General features: G+C 39.1%; 1 protein-coding gene across 1 annotated transcript in view; it reads left to right on the top strand.

The window, feature by feature from the left end:
• Positions 1-18,531, top strand: part of SLC27A2 (solute carrier family 27 member 2) — a 64,707-nt gene that overhangs the window by 9,282 nt on the left and 36,894 nt on the right. The window contains exons 2-4 of the mRNA XM_066388298.1: positions 139-348; positions 5,497-5,655; positions 9,323-9,447. Of these exons, the coding sequence (XP_066244395.1) occupies positions 139-348; positions 5,497-5,655; positions 9,323-9,447 (494 nt within the window). The remainder of the gene's footprint in view (positions 1-138; positions 349-5,496; positions 5,656-9,322; positions 9,448-18,531) is intronic.

Here is an 18,531-nt window from a genome sequence, read left to right as displayed (position 1 = left end):
TTAAGCACTAGCTGTCATGTCTATGCAGCTTAGCAAAAATTATGCTGAAAATAAAATTACTGTGAAAATTGTTGCACTATAATAGAACTTCAGTGGATTAATTTAATTTATTTGGATTTGTTTTCTTATTCAATTAAGAACTACAAGCTGCTGTTGAAGAGGTGCTGCCAAGCCTGAAGAAAGATGATGTGTCCATCTATTATGTGAGCAGAACTTCCAAAACAGATGGGGTTGGCTCCCTCCTAGACAAAGTGGACCAAGTATCAGCCGACCCTACCCCAGACTCATGGAGGTCTGAAGTCACTTTTTCCACTCCTGCCTTATACATTTTTACTTCTGGAACCACAGGTAAAGAAATAAAGACAGGATCCTAAAAGAAATTGACCTATCCCAAAAAAGGAGTTAAATGTTGGGTTAGGTTTTCAGCTGTTTTGTTTTTTGGGTTGTTTTTTTTTTTTTTTTTTTTTGACAAAGCTTATCAGATAACTAATACTTCAGGGGATTTAGCTCTTTGCCTCTGGGAACGGATCTTATTTCATAGCATATGATCCCTTTTGGGTTTCTCCAAGCTTGCATATTTCCCCCTTGTTGGTATGTAGAAGAGATAAAGAGGTAAACCAAAAATTACCAAAACGGTTGTGATGGTGGATGAAATTTGGCACTGGGTAGATTTTTAGGAATTTTTTTTTTTATAAATTTTTATTGATTTTAATGGGGTGACATTAATAAATCAGGGTACGTATGTTCAAAGAAAACATCTCCAGGTTATCTTGTCATTCAATTATGTTGCATACCCATCACCAAAAGTCATATTGTCCTCTGGGTTTTCTTTGTATCTTGATTACATCCAGAGTCCATAGGAAATGTGTAACCAATTATAAATGGAACACCAGAGAAGACTATAGGACGATAATGGGGTTATATTTATATAAATGCTTTGACTACTGTTTCCCATGCAATACTGAATAGGAGCTACTTGTTGCTACAGGTGTAGGATGGCTCTCAGCTCGGGCCCTAAGATACTGTATTTCATCAAACTGGGATGCCTTCAGCTGTAAGCTGCACCATTATTTTTATGAGCCACTAAGAAAAATCACTGCCAGTTAACAGTGTTATTGGAACACTGCTATATGGAACAGGTAATAAATATTAAGGATAGGATATTCTAGGCACTCTCCTAGGAGCTTAGTGACATCTGTTCGTACAATTCTACCACCACTCTTAAGAGGTATACTATTCTTACTCCCAAAAGTGATATACTGCATTGCCAACAAAATGGTAGGATGACATAGTTAACCAAATGCTTCCACCACATACAAACACTACCTTCAAACTTGAGACTTTGTCCTCAGTTTTTAAGAGAATGGTAAAATTAAGCTGGAAACTTTTGGGAAATAATTGAGATAAAACAAGCCCTCGGTTAGTGACAGGGAATTCTAGTCTTAATATTAAATAGACAAGTATGGAACATCTTCACAATGCAAGTTTGGGGAGTCAAAATGAAATACAGCCCTGGCTGGTTGGCTCAGCGGTAAAGCGTCGACCTGGCGTGTGGGAGTCCCAGGTTCGATTCCCTGCCAGGGCACACAGGAGAAGCGCCCATCTGCTTCTCCACCCCTCCCCCTCTCCTTCCTCTCTGTCTCTCTCTTCCCCTCCCGCAGCCAAGGCTCCATTGGAGCAAAAATGGCCCAGGCGCTGGGGATGGCTCCTTGGCCTCTGCCCCAGGCGCTAGAGTGGCTCTGGTCACGGCAGAGCGACACCTGGGAGGGGCCTCCAGAGCATCGCCCCCTGATGGGCAGAGCGTTGCCCATGGTGGGCGTGCCGGGTGGATCCCGGTTGGGCGCATGCAGGAGTCTGTCTGACTGTCCCCGTTTCCAGCTTCAGAAAAAAAATACAAAAAAAAAAAAAATGAAATACATTCTAGGGAGAAAATGAGAATCAACATTCCTTAATTGACCCCATAATTCAGAATTCATATTGATTGGAAGATTTACTTGGAAGACTCATGGAGGTCTGATGTCACTTTTTCCACTCCTGCCTTATACATTTATACTTCTGAAACCACAGGTAAAAATAAAGACAGAATTCTGAAAGAAATAAATCTATCCTAAAGAAGGAGTTAAGTTTTGGGTTAGGTTTTCAAATGTTCTTTTGGGTTTTTTTGTTTTGTTTTGTTTTATTTTAACTTTTCTTCTTATCTCTGAATAAAATTTTGCTAAGTTACCCTTGTAAACACTAACTCAAAGAACTCATTTAAGCAATTGGAAAACAGAATGTTTTTCCTGTTTTTCAAAAGCAGTCATAAACACAAAATTGTATAATGGTTACCAAACATTCTTATTTCTTCATTTCTACAAAATCTTAAATTAGGAAAGTTGCTAAAGGCCCTGGCTAGTTGGCTCAGTGGATAGAGCATCAACCCGGATTATGGACATCCAGGTTCAATTCCTGGTCAGGGCACACAGGAGAAGTGACCATCTGCTTCTCTCCCCATCCCTCCTCCCTTTGTCTCACTCTTTCCCTCCTGCAGTCAATTGGTTTGAGCATCAGCCCTGGCTGCTGAAGATAGCTTGGTTTGTCTGAGTGCATCAGCCTCAGGCCCTAAAAAATAACTCAATTGATTCAAGCATCAGCCCCAGATGGGGGTTGCTGGGTGGATCCAATCGGGGCATATGTAGGAGTCTGTCTCACTATTTCCTCTCTTCCGACTATTAAAAAAAAAAAAAAAAAAAAAAAAGGAAGTTACTGAAAGTACTTCAAAGCAGCCAAGGCTATATATATCTTTTTTAAAATTATATAATTCAGAGTTTTTACTATCCAGAAGATTTCTTTTCCATGGTGAATACAATTGGTTTATTGATGCTTTCTTCTATTTCATAATATTAGTATAGAATGGGGCATTAAGTTCTAATGCAGTACCACTATCCCACTGTCAGAGAAAATGAATTTAGAATTTTGTTTACAATGATGGTAGTCTGCTGGCCACACTGGTTTGCCCTACAATGAATTGCTGTTCTTTAGGCAAACGGGCTAAGCTACCACCAAGTATTGAAGTGTCTGAGTGTACAGTGAACTGCATTTCTCCTCACAAAGCCAACTTACCCACTCAGGTCTTAAACTCTAGCCCAACCCCTTAGTAATGACATCATGCCCTCCTCAATGAAATCGACCTTCAGTGGGAAAGAGTATAAGGATATCTTTTCGCTTGAGCAGGCGGTGGTGCAGTGGATAGAGCATCGGCCTGGGATTCCTAAAACCTACTCGGTGCCAAATTTCATCCACCATAACAACTGTTTTGGTTATTTTTCACTAACCTCTTTATCTCTCTTCTACATACCAACAACAAGAACCCTGTTGTCCTGGCCTGATTTGAAACCCCAAGGTCACTGGCTTGAGCTCAGGCTCATCCATCTTGAGCACAGGTTCACCAGTTTGAGCACGGGTCACTGGCTTGATCCTGGGATCATAAACATGACCCCATGGTTGCTGGCTTGAGCCCAAAGGTCATTGGCTTGATCAAGGGGTCACTGGCTTGGTGGTAGCCCCCCAGTCAAGGCACATATAAAAAAATAATCAATGAACAACTAAGGTACCACAATGAAGAGTTGATGCTTCATATCTCTCTCCCTTCCTGTCTGTCTGTCCCTATCTGTCCCTCTCTCTGTGTCTCTCTGTCCCTACCCAAAAAATTAAATAAATAAAAAGGATATCCTTTCATTAAAGTCTTACAAAAAAGTTACCATATTTCCCCATGTATAAGACGTGCCTTAATTTTGGGGCTTGAAATTTGAAAAAAAAAATGTATTACATAAAGTTATTGAACTCAAGTTTTATTTATCATAAAATTCATACAACTCCTCATCCACGCAAAAAAAAAACAAAAAACAAACAAACAAAAAAAAAAACACAGAAAATGAACATAAAAAATTCTACAACCACTGTATAAGGCGCACCCAGTTTTTAGACCCCAAATTTTCGAAAAAGGGTGCGTTTTATGCATGGGAAAATACAGTACATAAATTATAGTTAAGAAAATACAAATGTACTTACTGTGTAGGATACTAAAGTACACTGCAATACCGATTTTTACCTTTCAGATTTGCAAAAATTCTACCACGGGAGAGCACACCATGGCAAGGCTATGAGGAAACATGTACATGCATGTATTGCTAAGGAGAGGGAAGAAAGGGACAGTCCTTATAACTGGCGATGTGGCAGTAGCTATCAAATGACAAAGACATGTCTTTTGACCCTACAATCTCACTTCAGCAAATGTGTCATATAGATGCAATATCATTCAGAGTATGACCTACCATGTGGACCAGCTTATTTACTGCAGTATCATGTGAAATAGCAAAGTAGTGTAAATAAATTCTAGTATACACATAGAAAGGATGCGACTGAGAGAGAGAGAATAAATACATGAATAAATAAGGGCAATTTCTATTTACAGATATGGACAGATTTCTGAGATTGTTAAATGGAGGGGGGAAAGTGCTGAAGAGTGTTTTTATTTTTTAAATGGGGGGAAAGGGCAAGAAGATATGAGCAGATGTTCGTAATTGAATATATATGTATATATACATTTACATATATCTATAATGAAACTCCAGAAGAGTACATAAGAAATCATAAAAGTGGTTATGCAGGAAGGTGATGGCATGGGTAAACTATTTACTCTGAATCTCAGCCTTCTTATCTGTGGATTAGAGAATATACTTCTTATCTCATTAATTATGAAAATTAAATGAAATTTTGAAAACTGCATGGTGGTAGTAGGCACAAAGCAGAAATCCAATAGCCATTTATTTTTTTCTCTTAAAATTACTATAGTAATAACCATGTAACACAGGGGTCAGCAAACTCTGGCCTATGGGCCAAGTATAGCCCCTCAAAACACACATACAGTCACTCACACCACAAACACATACATACCTGTTATTGTAAATAGCTTTATCAGAACACAGCCACACTCATTCCTGTATGTCAACAATTTTCAACCAGTATGCCACAAGAATTTTTAAAACATGCAGTAACTGTTTATTCAGTCAGGGGCACTGACTTTTCTTGTCAAATAAAATAATGACAACAGCCAACACAACAAATAGTAGTACGTTATGAATGAATCAATATACCTATTTTTTTGTCAGATGAGCAAAATATATATTTTTTGGTATGCTTCAGAATTTTAGTAATTAGTTTCTGTGTGCCATGAGATGAAAAAGTTTGAAAATCGCTGCTTTATGTGTTTGGCTGCTATCAACTACAATATAATATCAGAGTACTTGTATGTAACATTGACTATATGACTGTGAAAAGCCTAAACCATTTACTGTCTGGTCCTTGATGGAAAAATTTGCCAACTCCTGGTCTAACTGATCATGGCCCTCCTCTCTGCAATTCTCTAATCACCTGAGGATGAATCTTCTTAAGCCGGGTTTTTCTTCCAGACCATGTGTCTGGCTCACTCATGCCTTCTCTTCTATCTTTGCAAAGGTCTCCCGAAAGCTGCAGTGATCAATCATCATCGCCTGTGGTATGGAACCCGCTTCTGTTATATAAGTGGTGTTAAGAAAGATGATATCATCTATACCACTCTGCCCTTGTACCACAGTGCTGCACTTATGATTGGCCTATTTGGATGCATTACAGCTGGTAAGCTTTCTCTCTCAACAGGGCATTAGAGGTCAATACACATTTGTAGCTACTCATAAGAAAAAGTAATTCTCCTGACCAGTGGTGGCCCAGTGGGTAGAGCGTCAATCTAGGACACAGATGAGATTCAAAACCCGAGGTTGCCGGCTTGAGCATGGGCTCATCAGCTTGAGTGCAGGGTCGCCAGTTTGAGCATGGGACCATCAAAATGATCCCATGGTTGCTGGTTTGAGCCCAAGAGGTTGCTGGCTTGAGCACAGGGTCACTGGCTTGGCTAGAGCCTTCCAATCAAAGCACATGTGAGAAAGTAATCAATGAACAACTAAAGTGCTACAACTATGAGTTGATGCTTCTCATCTCTCTCCCTTTCTGTCTCTGTCTCTCTCTGTCTCTCTCACACACAAAAAGAAAGAAAAAAGAAGTTATAAATTTGGCTACTCTTCTATGTGCTAGGAAAGTGTTTAATTCTATGTTAATAACATGGCAAGCAGGTATCTAAAATTTCTATTTTTTCATATCTGTTTAGTAATATAATGCTATAATTGTTCAGGGATGTCAAGGAGGAAACCTTAAAAAAAATTTGAGGTCTGTAACTAGGTTAGGACCATTGAGTTTAGCCTGACCAGATGGTGGTGCAGTGAATAGAGCATCAGTCTAGGGTGCTGAGGACCCTGGTTTGAAACCCTGAAGTCACCAGCTCAAGCGCAAACTCACCAGCTTGAGCGTGGGATCATAGATATGACCCCATGTCAAGCCCAAAGGTCAGCGGCTTGAAGCCCAAGGTTGCTGGCTTGAGCCCAAGGTCTCTGGCTTGAGCAAGGGGTCACTGGCTTGGCTGGACATGGTCAAGGCAGGTATGAGAAAGCAATCAATGAACAACTAAGGTGCCGCAACCATGAGTTGATGCTTCTCATCTCTCTCCCTTCCAGTCTGTCTGTCCCTGTCTGTTCCTCTCTCCCTCACTCTCTCTCTCTCTCTCTCTCTCTCTAAAAAAAAATCATAAATTCTTATATTCCATAATAATTCTCTAACATTATTTCCATCTTCAGAAATCTGCATATTGGCCTCCATTAGCATCTGATTTAGACTTCTCTTTCAGTTGTCCTCATTCTACTTCATTCTTCTCTCCCTATGGCTCCTCAGCTCTGGTCAAAAAGCTGGCCTGTGACCTCTTCTCTTTCCTTCTCAGATTTTACCAATCAAATTAGAATACCATCCACTCTTCTTTCAGTAGGATTGATGCCACTGTTCTACATTAAGGCTCATTCTAATACCTACCTCTTCCAGGAAACCATCTCTAATGCTCCAAGCTAAAAAACTTAATTTTCTTCTGCCATGCAGTATTTTATTATAAATAAAAACAATTTTGGCCCTGGCTGGTTGTCTCAGTGGGTAGAGCGACAGCCAAGCGTACAGGCATCCCGGGTTCAATCCCCGGTCAGGGCACACATGAGAAGCCACCATCTGTTTCTCTTCCTCTCCCTCTCCCCCTTCTCTCTCTCTTCTCCTCTTGCAGCCAGTGGCTCGATTGGTTCAAGCATCGGCCCCGGACGCTGAGAATAACTTGATTTGTCTAATCATTGGCCCCAGAAAGTCGTTGCCAGGTGGATCCCATTTAGGGCGCATGCAGAAGTCTGTCTCTCTATCTTCTCGCCTCTCACTTAAAAAAAAAAATTCTGCCAAGTGGTATTTTATTATAAAAAACTGGGCCTGATCATACTGCTAGGAGGCCCTTTAAGAACAGGGTGACTCTGAGGCTCCCAGAGGGACAAGTCAGTCACTTATATGTTTGCTTAAGCAGCAAAAATACATGATAAAGAAGAAAAATAATAGTATTTTTTTAATGTCTTTTATTTGCCTAGCCTGTGGTGTACAGTGGATAGAGCATCAACCTGGAATGCTGAGGTCGCCAGTTTGAAACCTGGGGCTTGCCCAATCAAGGCACTTATAAGAAGCAACTACTATGAGTTGATGCTTCCTGCTCCTCCTCTGCACCTTCTCTTTCTCTCTCTCTCTCTCTAAAATCAATAAATTAAAAAAATCTTTAAAAAATATTTTTTGAAAACATTAAACTTTTATATATGTAGGAGTAAAAATAAACTACAGTAATATGAAAAATATTTGTGAGGTTTTTTAATTCACTTTGCTACATTTCATGCCTCTAATTAGGTTGAATAGGATAGATACATTCTTTTTACCCATCGTATTAGTCTTCTATTACTATTACAACAAATTTCCACAAACTTAGTGGTTTAAAATAGCACAGATTTATTCTCTTACTGTTTTGAAGGTCAGAAGTCCTAAATTCAAGGTGTCAGCAAGGCTGCCTTTCTTCTTGATGCTCTAGGGAAGGATCTATCTCCTTGCCTTTTCTAGCTTCTAGAGCAGGGGTCGGGAAACTTTTTGGCTGAGAGAGCCATGAACGCCATATACTTTAAAATGTAATTTTATGAGAGCCATACAACAACCTGTGTACGTTACACATTATCCAATAAAAATTTGGTGTTGTCCCAGAGGACAGCTGTGATTGGCTCCAGCCACCCGCAACCATGAACATGAGTGGTAGGAAATGAATGGATTGTAATACATGAGAATGTTTTATATTTTTAACGTGTTTTTTTTTTTATTAAAGATTTGTCTGCAAGCCAGATGCAGCCATCAAAAGAGCCACATCTGGCTCGCAAGCCATAGGTTCCCCACCCCTGTTCTAGAGGCTGCCTGCTTTCTTTGGTTCATGGCCCCTTATTTCATCTTCAAAGCATATTACTTTAACCTTTTGTTTCTATTATCCCATCTCCTCTGCCTTTGACCTTCTTGCCTTTCTCTTATAAGGGCCTTTATGATTACATTGGGCACACCCAGTTAATCCAGGATAATCTTCCCATCTCAAAATACTTAACTTGATCACATCTTTTGCCATGTAAAATAGCATATTTACAAGTTCTAAGGGTTAAGATATGGACATCTCTGGGAACCATTTTCTGTCTACCTCCCCCAACAAAGAAGAATTCTCTGCTTGCTCAAGAACCTAGCTCTCCACTGCTCACAAAATCAAGTCTGGTTCCTCCACCTGGCATTTCCAAGCTCTGCACCTCTAGCTGCTCCTCCTGGCCACCCACTTTTTAACACTCCAGTTACAGGCCAAGTGAGTCTTGGCTATCCTCCAATACCTTCTGGACTACCCTGTCTATGTGTTCATGCTTTTTCCTCTGCCTGGGATTCTCTCATCTTTCCTCATATTCATTTCTCAAGAGCTAATTAAAATCCTACCTCTTCAAAAAAAATGCCGTTCTCAGCCCTTGCCTAAGCAGAATTAATGTATACACATACACTCGCATCCCCTCAGGGTTTCATTTGAACCTCTCATTTATTGCACACTGACTTTTATTGGAAAGATTTTTTTACATGTCTTCCTCTGACTAAGTTGTAAACTCTCATAGGCTAAAACCAGGTCTCATTTGTTCTTTTGTTTTTGGAAGGGTTTTTTGCATTGAATATAATTGGACTCAACACTTACTGATGAATATAATATTTAAGTTCCTACCTTTCAAAGTAACAAATGTAATTGGGAAGTTGGGGTTTTTTGTTTTGTTTTGTTTTGGTTTGGTTTGGTTTAGTTTGGTTTTGTAGCACTTCTTTACTAACATTTTCTGTGCCTTCTTTGTAGGTGCTACTATTGTTCTGCGAAACAAATTTTCAGCCAGCCAGTTTTGGGATGACTGCAGAAAATATAATGTCACTGTCATTCAGTATATCGGTGAACTGCTTCGGTATTTATGCAACTCACCCCAGGTAACTCTCCATGTTTCATTATCTTTTTGAAATGGATAAGATGGCTGCTCAAGTTATTTTGGGTCCTGCTAAGCATCAGCTGATTTGTATATGTCAGTTTTTATTTTAGATTACAATTGTTTTTCATAGCAAATTGCTTGGTACTACCCTATCATAAAGAAGGCATTTGCTTAATGACAGCTGCTATTTTCTTTATAGATTTTAATTTATTGTGTTTACATAGATTCTAGTGTTGCCCGAATGCATCCCACCCTCCCCCATATTCCTCTCAAAATCTCCCTTGCCCTCCTCCCCAGAGCACCCTCCCTCCTTCCCTTCAGGACTATTCCATCCTATCATCCCCTTTGTCTCTGTCCTCTTTTTCTCTGATCCCTTTGATTCCGCCTCTGTCTCAATTCCGTTCTTTAGTTCACATTTTTCATTGAATTCCTCAAATGAGTGAGGGTATATGATATTTTTCTTTCTCTGCCTAACTTATTTCACTTAGCATAATAGTTTCCAGGTTGATCCATGTTGTCGCAAAAGGTAAGATTTCCTTCTCTTTCATGGCCCCATAGTATTCCATTGTATATATGTACCACTGCTTTTTAATCCACTCATCCACTGACGGACACTTGGGCTGTTTCCAGATCTTCACTGTTGTAAACAATGCTACCATAAACATAGTGGTGCATTTCTCCTTTTGAATCAGTGATATGGTATTCTTGGGATATATTCCTAAAAGTGGGATGGCTGGGTCAAAAGGCAGTTCCATTTTAATTTTTTTTAACATGAAATATATCTTAATTTATTGTGTTTACATAGATTCTTGCATCCCCCCCGAATACATCCTCTTCTCCCCCGTGTTCCCTGGTACATTCCTGCCCTGTCTCCCTCCCCATAACACCCTTCCCTCTTCCCTCCTGGATTTGCTTTTCTGCTCTCATCCCATCCTATCACCCTATCATCCCCTTTCCCTCTGTCCACTTTCCCTCTAGATCCTTTGATCCTGCCCCTGTCTCTATTCTGTTCCTCAGTTCCTATTGTTCGTCAGATTCCTCAAATAAGTGAGGTCATATGATATTTTTCTTTCTCTACCTGGCTTATTTCACTTAGCATAATAATTTCCAGGTCCATCCATGTTGTCGCAAAAAGTAATATTTCCTTTTTCATGGCCCCATAGTATTCCATTGTGTATGTACCACTGCTTTTTAATCCATCCGTCCATTGTCGGACCCTTGGGCTGTTTCCAGATCTTGGCTGTTGTAAACAATGCTGCCATAAACATGAGGGTGCATTTCTCCTTTGGAATCATTGATATAGTCTTCTTTGTATATATTCCTAAAAGTGATGGCTGGGTACAAAGGCAGTTCGATTTTTAATTTTTGAGGAATCTCCATACTGTTTTCCACAGTGGCTGCACCAATCTGCATTTCACCAGCAGTGCACAAGGATACCCTTTTCTCCACATCCTCGCCAGCACCTATTATGTATTGTTTTGTTAATGAGCACCATTCTGACAGGTGTGAGGTGATATCTCATTGTGGTTTTAATTTGCATTTTTCTAATGATTAGTGATATTAATCATTTTTTCATCTGCCTACTGGCCATCTGTATGTCCTCTTTGGAGAAGTGTCTATTCATTTCTTTTGCCCACTTTTTAATTGGATTGTTTATTTTCCTGGTGTTCAGTTTTACAAGTTCTTTATAAATTTTGGTTATTAACCCCTTATCAGACATATTGTCGAATATGTTCTCCAATTGTGTGGTTGGTCTTTTTATTGTGTTCATATTGTCTTTAGCTGTGCAAAAGCTTTTCTGTTTGATATAGTCCCATTTGTTTATTTTGTCTTTTATTTCACTTGCCAGTGGAGATAAATCAGCAAATAGATTGCTGCGAGAGATGTTGGAGAGCTTACTGCCTGTGTTTTCTTCTAATATGCTTATGGTTTCATGACTTATAGTTAAGTCTTTTATCCATTTTAAGTTTATTTTTGTGAATGGTGTAAATTGGTGGTCTAGTTTCATTTTTTTGCAGGTCCAATTTTCCCAGCACCATTTGTTAAAGAGATTGTCTTTACTCCATTGTATGCTCTTCCCTCCTTTGTCAAATATCAATTGGCCATAAAGGTGTAGGTTTATTTCTGGGTTCTCTGTTCTGTTCCATTGATCTGTATGCCTCTTCTTAAGCTAGTACAAGCTGTTTTAAGTACGATAGGCTCATAATATAACTTGATATCAGAAAGTATGATACCACCCACTTTATTATTCTTTTTTAAGATTGCTGAGGCTATTCGTGTTCTTTTTTGGTTCCATATAAATTTTTGTAATATTTGTTCTATATATTTGAAGTATGTCATTGGTATTTTTTTTAATTTATTTATTAAATTTAATGCAGTGACATTGATAAATCAGGGTACATATGTTGAGAGAAAACATCTCTAGATTATTTTGACATTTGATTGTGCTGTATACCCCTCCCCCAAAGTTAACTTGTCTTCTGTCACCTTCTATCTGGTTTTCTTTGTGCCCCTCCCCTCCCCCAACCCCTCTCTCCTTCTTCACCCCATCCCCCCTCCCCCCATCCCCGACCCCTGTTGCCATCACATTCTTGTTCATGTCTCTGAGTCTCATTTTTATGTCCCTTCTATGTATGGATTCATATAGTTCTTAGTTTTTTTTTCTGATTTACTTATTTCACTCCGTATAATGTTATCAAGGTCCATCCATGTTATTGTAAATGATCCAATGTCATCATTTCTTATGGCTGAGTAGTATTCCATAGTATATATGTACCAAAGCTTTTTAACACACTCGTCCTCTGACGGACACTTGGGCTGTTTCCAGATCTTCGCTATTGTGAACAATGCTGCCACAAACATGGGGGTGCATTTCTCCTTTTGGAGCCGTTCTATGGTGTCCTTGGGGTATATTCCTAAAAGTGGGATAGCTGGGTCAAAAAGCAGTTCGATTTTCAGTTTTTTGAGGAATCTCCATACTGTTTTCCACAGTGGCTGCACCAGTCTGCATTCCCACCAGCAGTGCAGGAGGATTCCCTTTTCTCCACACCCTCGCCAGCACTTATTCTGTGTTGTTTTGTTGATGAACGCCATTATGACTGGTGTGAGGTGATATCTCATTATGGTTTTAATTTGCATTTCTCTAATGATTAGTGATGTTGAGCATTTTTTCATCTGCCTATTGGCCATCTGTATGTCCTCTTTGGAGAAGTGTCTATTCATCTCTTTTGCCCATTTTTGGATTGGATTGTTTGTCTTCCTGGTGTTGAGATTTACAGGTTCTTTATAAATTTTGGTTATTAACCCCTTATCAGACGTATTGTCAAATATGTTCTCCCATTGTGTAGTTTGTCTCTTTATTCTGTTCTTGTTGTCTTTAGCTGTGCAAAAACTTTTTAGTTTGATATAGTCCCATTTGTTTATCCTGTCTTTTAGTTCACTTCCCCATGGAGATAAATCAGCAAAAATATTGCTCTGAGAGATGTCCGAGAGCTTACTGCCTATGTTTTCTTCTAAGATGCTTATGGTTTCACGGCCTACATTTAAGTCTTTTATCCATTTTGAGTTTATTTTTGAGAGTGATGTAAGCTGGTGATCTAGTTTCATTTTTTTGCAGGTAGCTGTCCAATTTTCCCAACCATTTGTTAAAGAGGCTGTCTTTACTCCATTGTATTTCCTTACCTCCTTTGTCAAATATCAGTTGTCTATAGAACTGTGGGTTTATTTCTGGGTTCTCTGTACTGTTCCATTGATCTATATGCCTGTTCTTATGCCAGTACCAGGCTGTTTTGAGTACAATGGCCTTGTAGTATAACTTGATATCAGGAAGTGTGATACCTCCCTCTTTATTCTTCTTTTTTAAGATTGCTGAGGCTATTCGTGTTCTCTTTTGGTTCCATATAAATTTTTGGAATATGTGGTCTATATCTTTGAAGTATGTCATTGGTATTTTAATTGGTATTGCATTGAATTTATAGATTGCTTTGGGTAATATAGACATTTTAATGATGTTTATTCTTCCTAACCATGAGCACGGTATATGCTTCCACTTGTTCGTATCTTCCTTGATTTCTTTTATCAATGCTTTGTAATTTTCCGAGTACAAGTCTTTAGTCTCTTTGGTTAAGTTTACTCCTAGGTACTTTATTTTTTTGGTTGTAATTGTGAAGGGGATTGTTTCCTTAATTTCTCTTTCTGACTGTTCATTGTTGGTGTATAAAAATGCCTCTGATTTCTGAGTATTGATTTTATATCCTGCCACTTTGCTGAATTCATTTATCAGGTCCAGTAACTTTTTGACTGAGACTTTAGGGTTTTCTATATACAATATCATATCATCTGCAAATAATGATAGTTTTACTTCTTCTTTTCCCACTTGAATGCCTTTTATTTCTTCTTCTTGTCTGATTGCTGTGGCCAGGACCTCCAGGACCATGTTAAATAAGAGTGGTGAAAGGGGGCACCCCTGACTTGTTCCTGATCTTAAGGGTATTGCTTTTAATTTTTGCCCATTGAGTATGATGTTGGCTGTGGGTTTCTCATAGATGGTTTTTATCATGTTGAGGTATGTTCCCTGTATTCCCACTTTGCTGAGAGTTTTGATCATGAATGGGTGCTGGATTTTATCAAATGCTTTTTCTGCATCTATTGAAATTATCATATGGTTTTTATCCTTTTTGTTTATGTGATGAATCACATTGATTGATTTACAAATATTGTACCAGCCTTGCCTCCCCAGAATAAATCCCACTTGATCATGGTGTATGATTTCTTCCATATATTGTTGGATCCGGTTTGCTAATAATTTGTTGAGGATTTTAGCATCTATATTCATCAGAGATAATGGCCTATAATTTCCTTTCTTTGTGTTGTCTTTGCCTGGTTTTGGAATCAGAATTATGCTCGCCTCATAAAAGGAGCTTGGAAGTCTTCCTTCCTCTTGAATTTTTTGAAATAGCCTGAGAAGGATAGGAATTAGTTCTTCTTTGAATATTCGTTAGAATTCCGTTGTGAAGCCATTGGGCCCCGGACTTTTCTTTGTTGGGAGTTTTTTGATAACTGTTTCCATCTCATTTGTTGTAATCGGTCTGTTTAGGTATTCTGATTCTTCCAGATTGATTTTTGGAAGATTGTATGTTTCAAGGAATTTTTCCATTTCATCTAGGTTGTCTAGTTTTTTGGCATACAGTTCTTCATAGTATTTTCTTACAATATTTTGTATTTCTTTTTTTTTTTTTTTTTCATTTTTCTGAAGCTGGAAACAGGGAGAGACAGTCAGACAGACTCCCGCATGCGCCCGACCGGGATCCACCCGGCACGCCCACCAGGGGCGGTGCTCTGCCCCCCAGGGGGCGCTGCTCTGCCCATCCTGGGCGTCGCCATATTGCGACCAGAGCCACTCTAGCGCCTGAGGCAGAGGCCACAGAGCCATGCCCAGCGCCCGGGCCATCTTTGCTCCAATGGAGCCTTGGCTGCGGGAGGGGAAGAGAGAGACAGAGAGGAAAGCGCGGCGGAGGGGTGGAGAAGCAAATGGGCGCTTCTCCTATGTGCCCTGGCCGGGAATCGAACCCGGGTCCTCCGCACGCTAGGCCGATGCTCTACCGCTGAGCCAACCGGCCAGGGCAATATTTTGTATTTCTGTTGTGTTAGTTCTTATTTCTCCTCTCTCATTTCTAATTTTATTTATTTGAGTCCTCTCTCTCTTTTTCTTGGTGAGTCTAGTTAAAGGTTCATCAGTCTTGTTTACCTTTTCAAAGAACCATCTCCTAGTTTCATTGATCCTCTGTATTGTTTCTTTAGCCTCTATGTCATTTATTTCTGCTCTGATCTTTATTATTTCCTTCCTTCTACTACATTTGGGCTTTACTTGCTGTTCTTTTTCTAGTTCTTTTAGATGCAGGGTTAAGTTGTTTATTTGAGCTTTTTCTAGCTTCTGAAAGTGTGCCTGTAGTGCTATGAACTTCCCTCTCAGCACTGCCTTCACTGTGTCCCATAAATTTTGAGTTGTTGTATGCTCATTGTCATTCATTTCTAGGAATTTTTTTATTTCTTCTTTGATCTCATTCTTAATTCATTCATTATTTAACAACCTGCTATTTAGTTTCCATGTGTTTGAGAATTTTTGAGCTTTTCTGTTGTGATTCAGTTCTAGTTTCATGCCGTTGTGATTGGAGAAAGTGCTTGATATGATTTCAGTCCTCTTAAATTTGTTGAGAGCACTTTTGTGCCCTAACATGTGGTCTATCCTAGAGAATGTACCATGAGCACTTGAAAAGAATGTATATTCTGCTGCTTTAGGATAAATGGTTCTGAAGATATCTATTAAATCGAGTTGATCTAGTGTTTCCAATAAGTCTGCTGTTTCTTTGTTAATTTTCTTTCTTGAGGATCTATCTAGTGATGTTAGTGGGGTATTGAAATCCCCTACTATTATAGTATTGCTGTTAATCTCGCCCTTTAAATCCATCAAAGTCTGCTTTATATATTTGGGTGCTCCTATATTAGGTGCATAGATATTTATAATAGCTATATCTTCCTGTTGGATTACTTCCTTTATCATTGTGTAGTGGCCTTCTTTATCTCTTACTATATCTTTTGTTTTAAAGTCCAATTTGTCTGATATAAGTATTGCTACCCCCTGCTTTTTTTTCATTTCCGTTTGCATGAAATGTTTTTTTCCATCCTTTTACCTTCAATCTATGTGTGTCTTTTGTTCTAAGGTGTGTCTCTTGTACATACACAACATATGTATAGGTCCTGTTTTCTTATCCACACAGCTACCCTATGTCTTTTGATTGGATCATTTAATCCATTTACATTTAAGGTTATTATTGATATGTAGTTGTTTATTGCCATTTTCTTCTTTAAAGATGTATTCTTTTTTTGCTATATTCTTTTCCCACTTTGATCTGTTTACAACAGGCCCCTTAACATTTCCTGCAGCATTGGTTTGGTTGTAATGAATTCCTTGAGTTGTTTTTTGTCTGGGAAGCTTTTTATTTCTCCTTCGATTTTAAATGATAGCCTTGCTGGATAAAGTAGTCTTGGTTGTAGGTTCTTGTTCTGCATTACTTTGAATATTTCTTGCCATTCCCTTCTGGCCTCAAGTGTTTCTGTTGAGAAGTCGGATGTCATCCTTATGGGGGCTCCTTTGTAGGTGATAGCTTTTTTTTCTCTTGCAGCTTTTAATATTTTCTCTTTATCGCTTAGCTTTGGTATTTTAATTATGATGTGTCTCGGTGTAGGTTTCTTTGGGTTTCTCTTTAATGGAGTCCTCTGTGCTTCTTGGATTTGTGAGAGTTTCTCTTGCATTAATTTAGGGAAGTTTTCAGCTATGATATGATTGAACAAAGTCTCTATCCCTTGTTCTTTTTCTTCTTCTTCAAGAACCCCTATGATGCGGATGTTATTTCTCTTCATGTTGTCACGGAGCTCTCTAAGAGTTTCCTCTGACTTTTTGAGTCTCTTTTCTCTTTTCTTCTCTGCTTTCATGCCTTCATTCCAGTTGTCCTCTAACTTACTGATTCGATCCTCTGCTCTATCTATCCTGTTTTTAATTCCTTCCATTGTGGTCTTTATTTCTGATGTTGTATTTGTCATTTCTGACTGATTCTTTTTTATACTTGCTATTTCTTTATTTAGGTGTTCATAATGACCATTCACTGTTGTTCTAAGATCCCTAAGCATCCTTACAATCATTATTTTGAACTCTGCATCTGGAAGTTTGATTATTTCCATATCACTCTGTTCATCTCCTGAAGGTTTCATTTGGATTGCACTTTTTTGTCTTCTCATTTTTGGTGTTTTGTTTGTAGAGTTGGTTGAGTCTAGGCTTGGTGTTGTCTGCCTCCAGTTTTCAGTTGTGTTTTTTATTTCTAGGTCTTCTTGGGTTGGTATCAGCTATTATTTGTAATCCACTTTCGGATTTGGGCAGCTTTGAAGTCTTGATTTGTTTGTTTTCTTAACAGGTAATAGTCTTGTTTACTGATCTCAGCAGGGGGCTTCCTTGAAACTGTATCCAGGAATGCTGTGGGTGTAATCTGAGACTCTGAAGGTCTCTTCCACCAACTAATCTCACTGGGGGCAGGGTTTTTTCTCAGCTTCAGTAGGGGGAGGTACATCTCAGATCTCCATGGAGACCTGAGTTACTGCCCCTCCTCCCCACTTCTTGTTTTCAGCTATGTCTTGTTGCGCTGTTTGGAGCTGGATAGATGTCCGAAGATCTCTGATCCGGAAGCACTTCAGCTCTGTTTTGTGAAAGGTTCAGTCCCTCCCCCAGCTATGGCCGCCTCCAGCACGGATGAGTCAGCTTTTTTAGTTCATTTCCTGCATTCCTTAGCCCCTCACAGTCTGTCCCTCTCCCTGACCTTTCCACTTGGGAGATAAGCTGGTCTTTTCAACACACCTCGCTCCCTGGTCGCCAGGCAAGTGGCTGTGAGCAGCAGTTTCTGCTCTTTTCCCTGTGTGAGATCCCCTCTGGGCTCTCAGCCTCACCCCCCCCCCCTCAGTTCCTGTAAGCAGAAGAGATTCAGGCGCTCCCTACCAGGATTGTTGTGGCTTCTTCTTTGCTCCTTGGTTTTTGAGAGCTGTTCTTGCAGTTCAGAGTTGGTTTTTTATGCTGATTTTTCCTAAATTGATTTGTATTCCAGTTTGATGGTGAGAGCTGGGCGTCTATGCGTCCGCCTACTCCACTGCCATCTTTTTCTCCTGTCATTGGTATTTTAATAGGAATTGCATTGAATTTATAAATTGCTTTGAGTAATATAGACATTTTAATGATGTTTATTCTTTCTATCTATGAACACAGTATATGCTTCCACTTGTTTGTATCTTCCTTGATTTCTTTTATCAATGATTTATAATTTTCTGAGTACAAGTCTTTAACCTCCCTGGTTAAATTTACTCCTAGGTACTTTATTTTTTTTGGTTGCAATAGTGAAGGGGATTGTTTTTCTTAATTTCTCTTTCAGACAGATCATTGTTGGTGTATAAAAAAGCCTCTGGTTTCTGAGTATTAATTTTATACCCTGACACCTTATTGAATTCATTTATCCAGTCCAGAAATTTTTTGACTGTGACTTTAGGG

The sequence above is a fragment of the Saccopteryx leptura genome, chromosome 6 (genome assembly GCF_036850995.1).
Source record: "Saccopteryx leptura isolate mSacLep1 chromosome 6, mSacLep1_pri_phased_curated, whole genome shotgun sequence".
Classification (NCBI taxonomy): Eukaryota; Metazoa; Chordata; class Mammalia; order Chiroptera; family Emballonuridae; genus Saccopteryx; species Saccopteryx leptura.
This window is presented reverse-complemented; position numbering and strand designations above follow the sequence as displayed.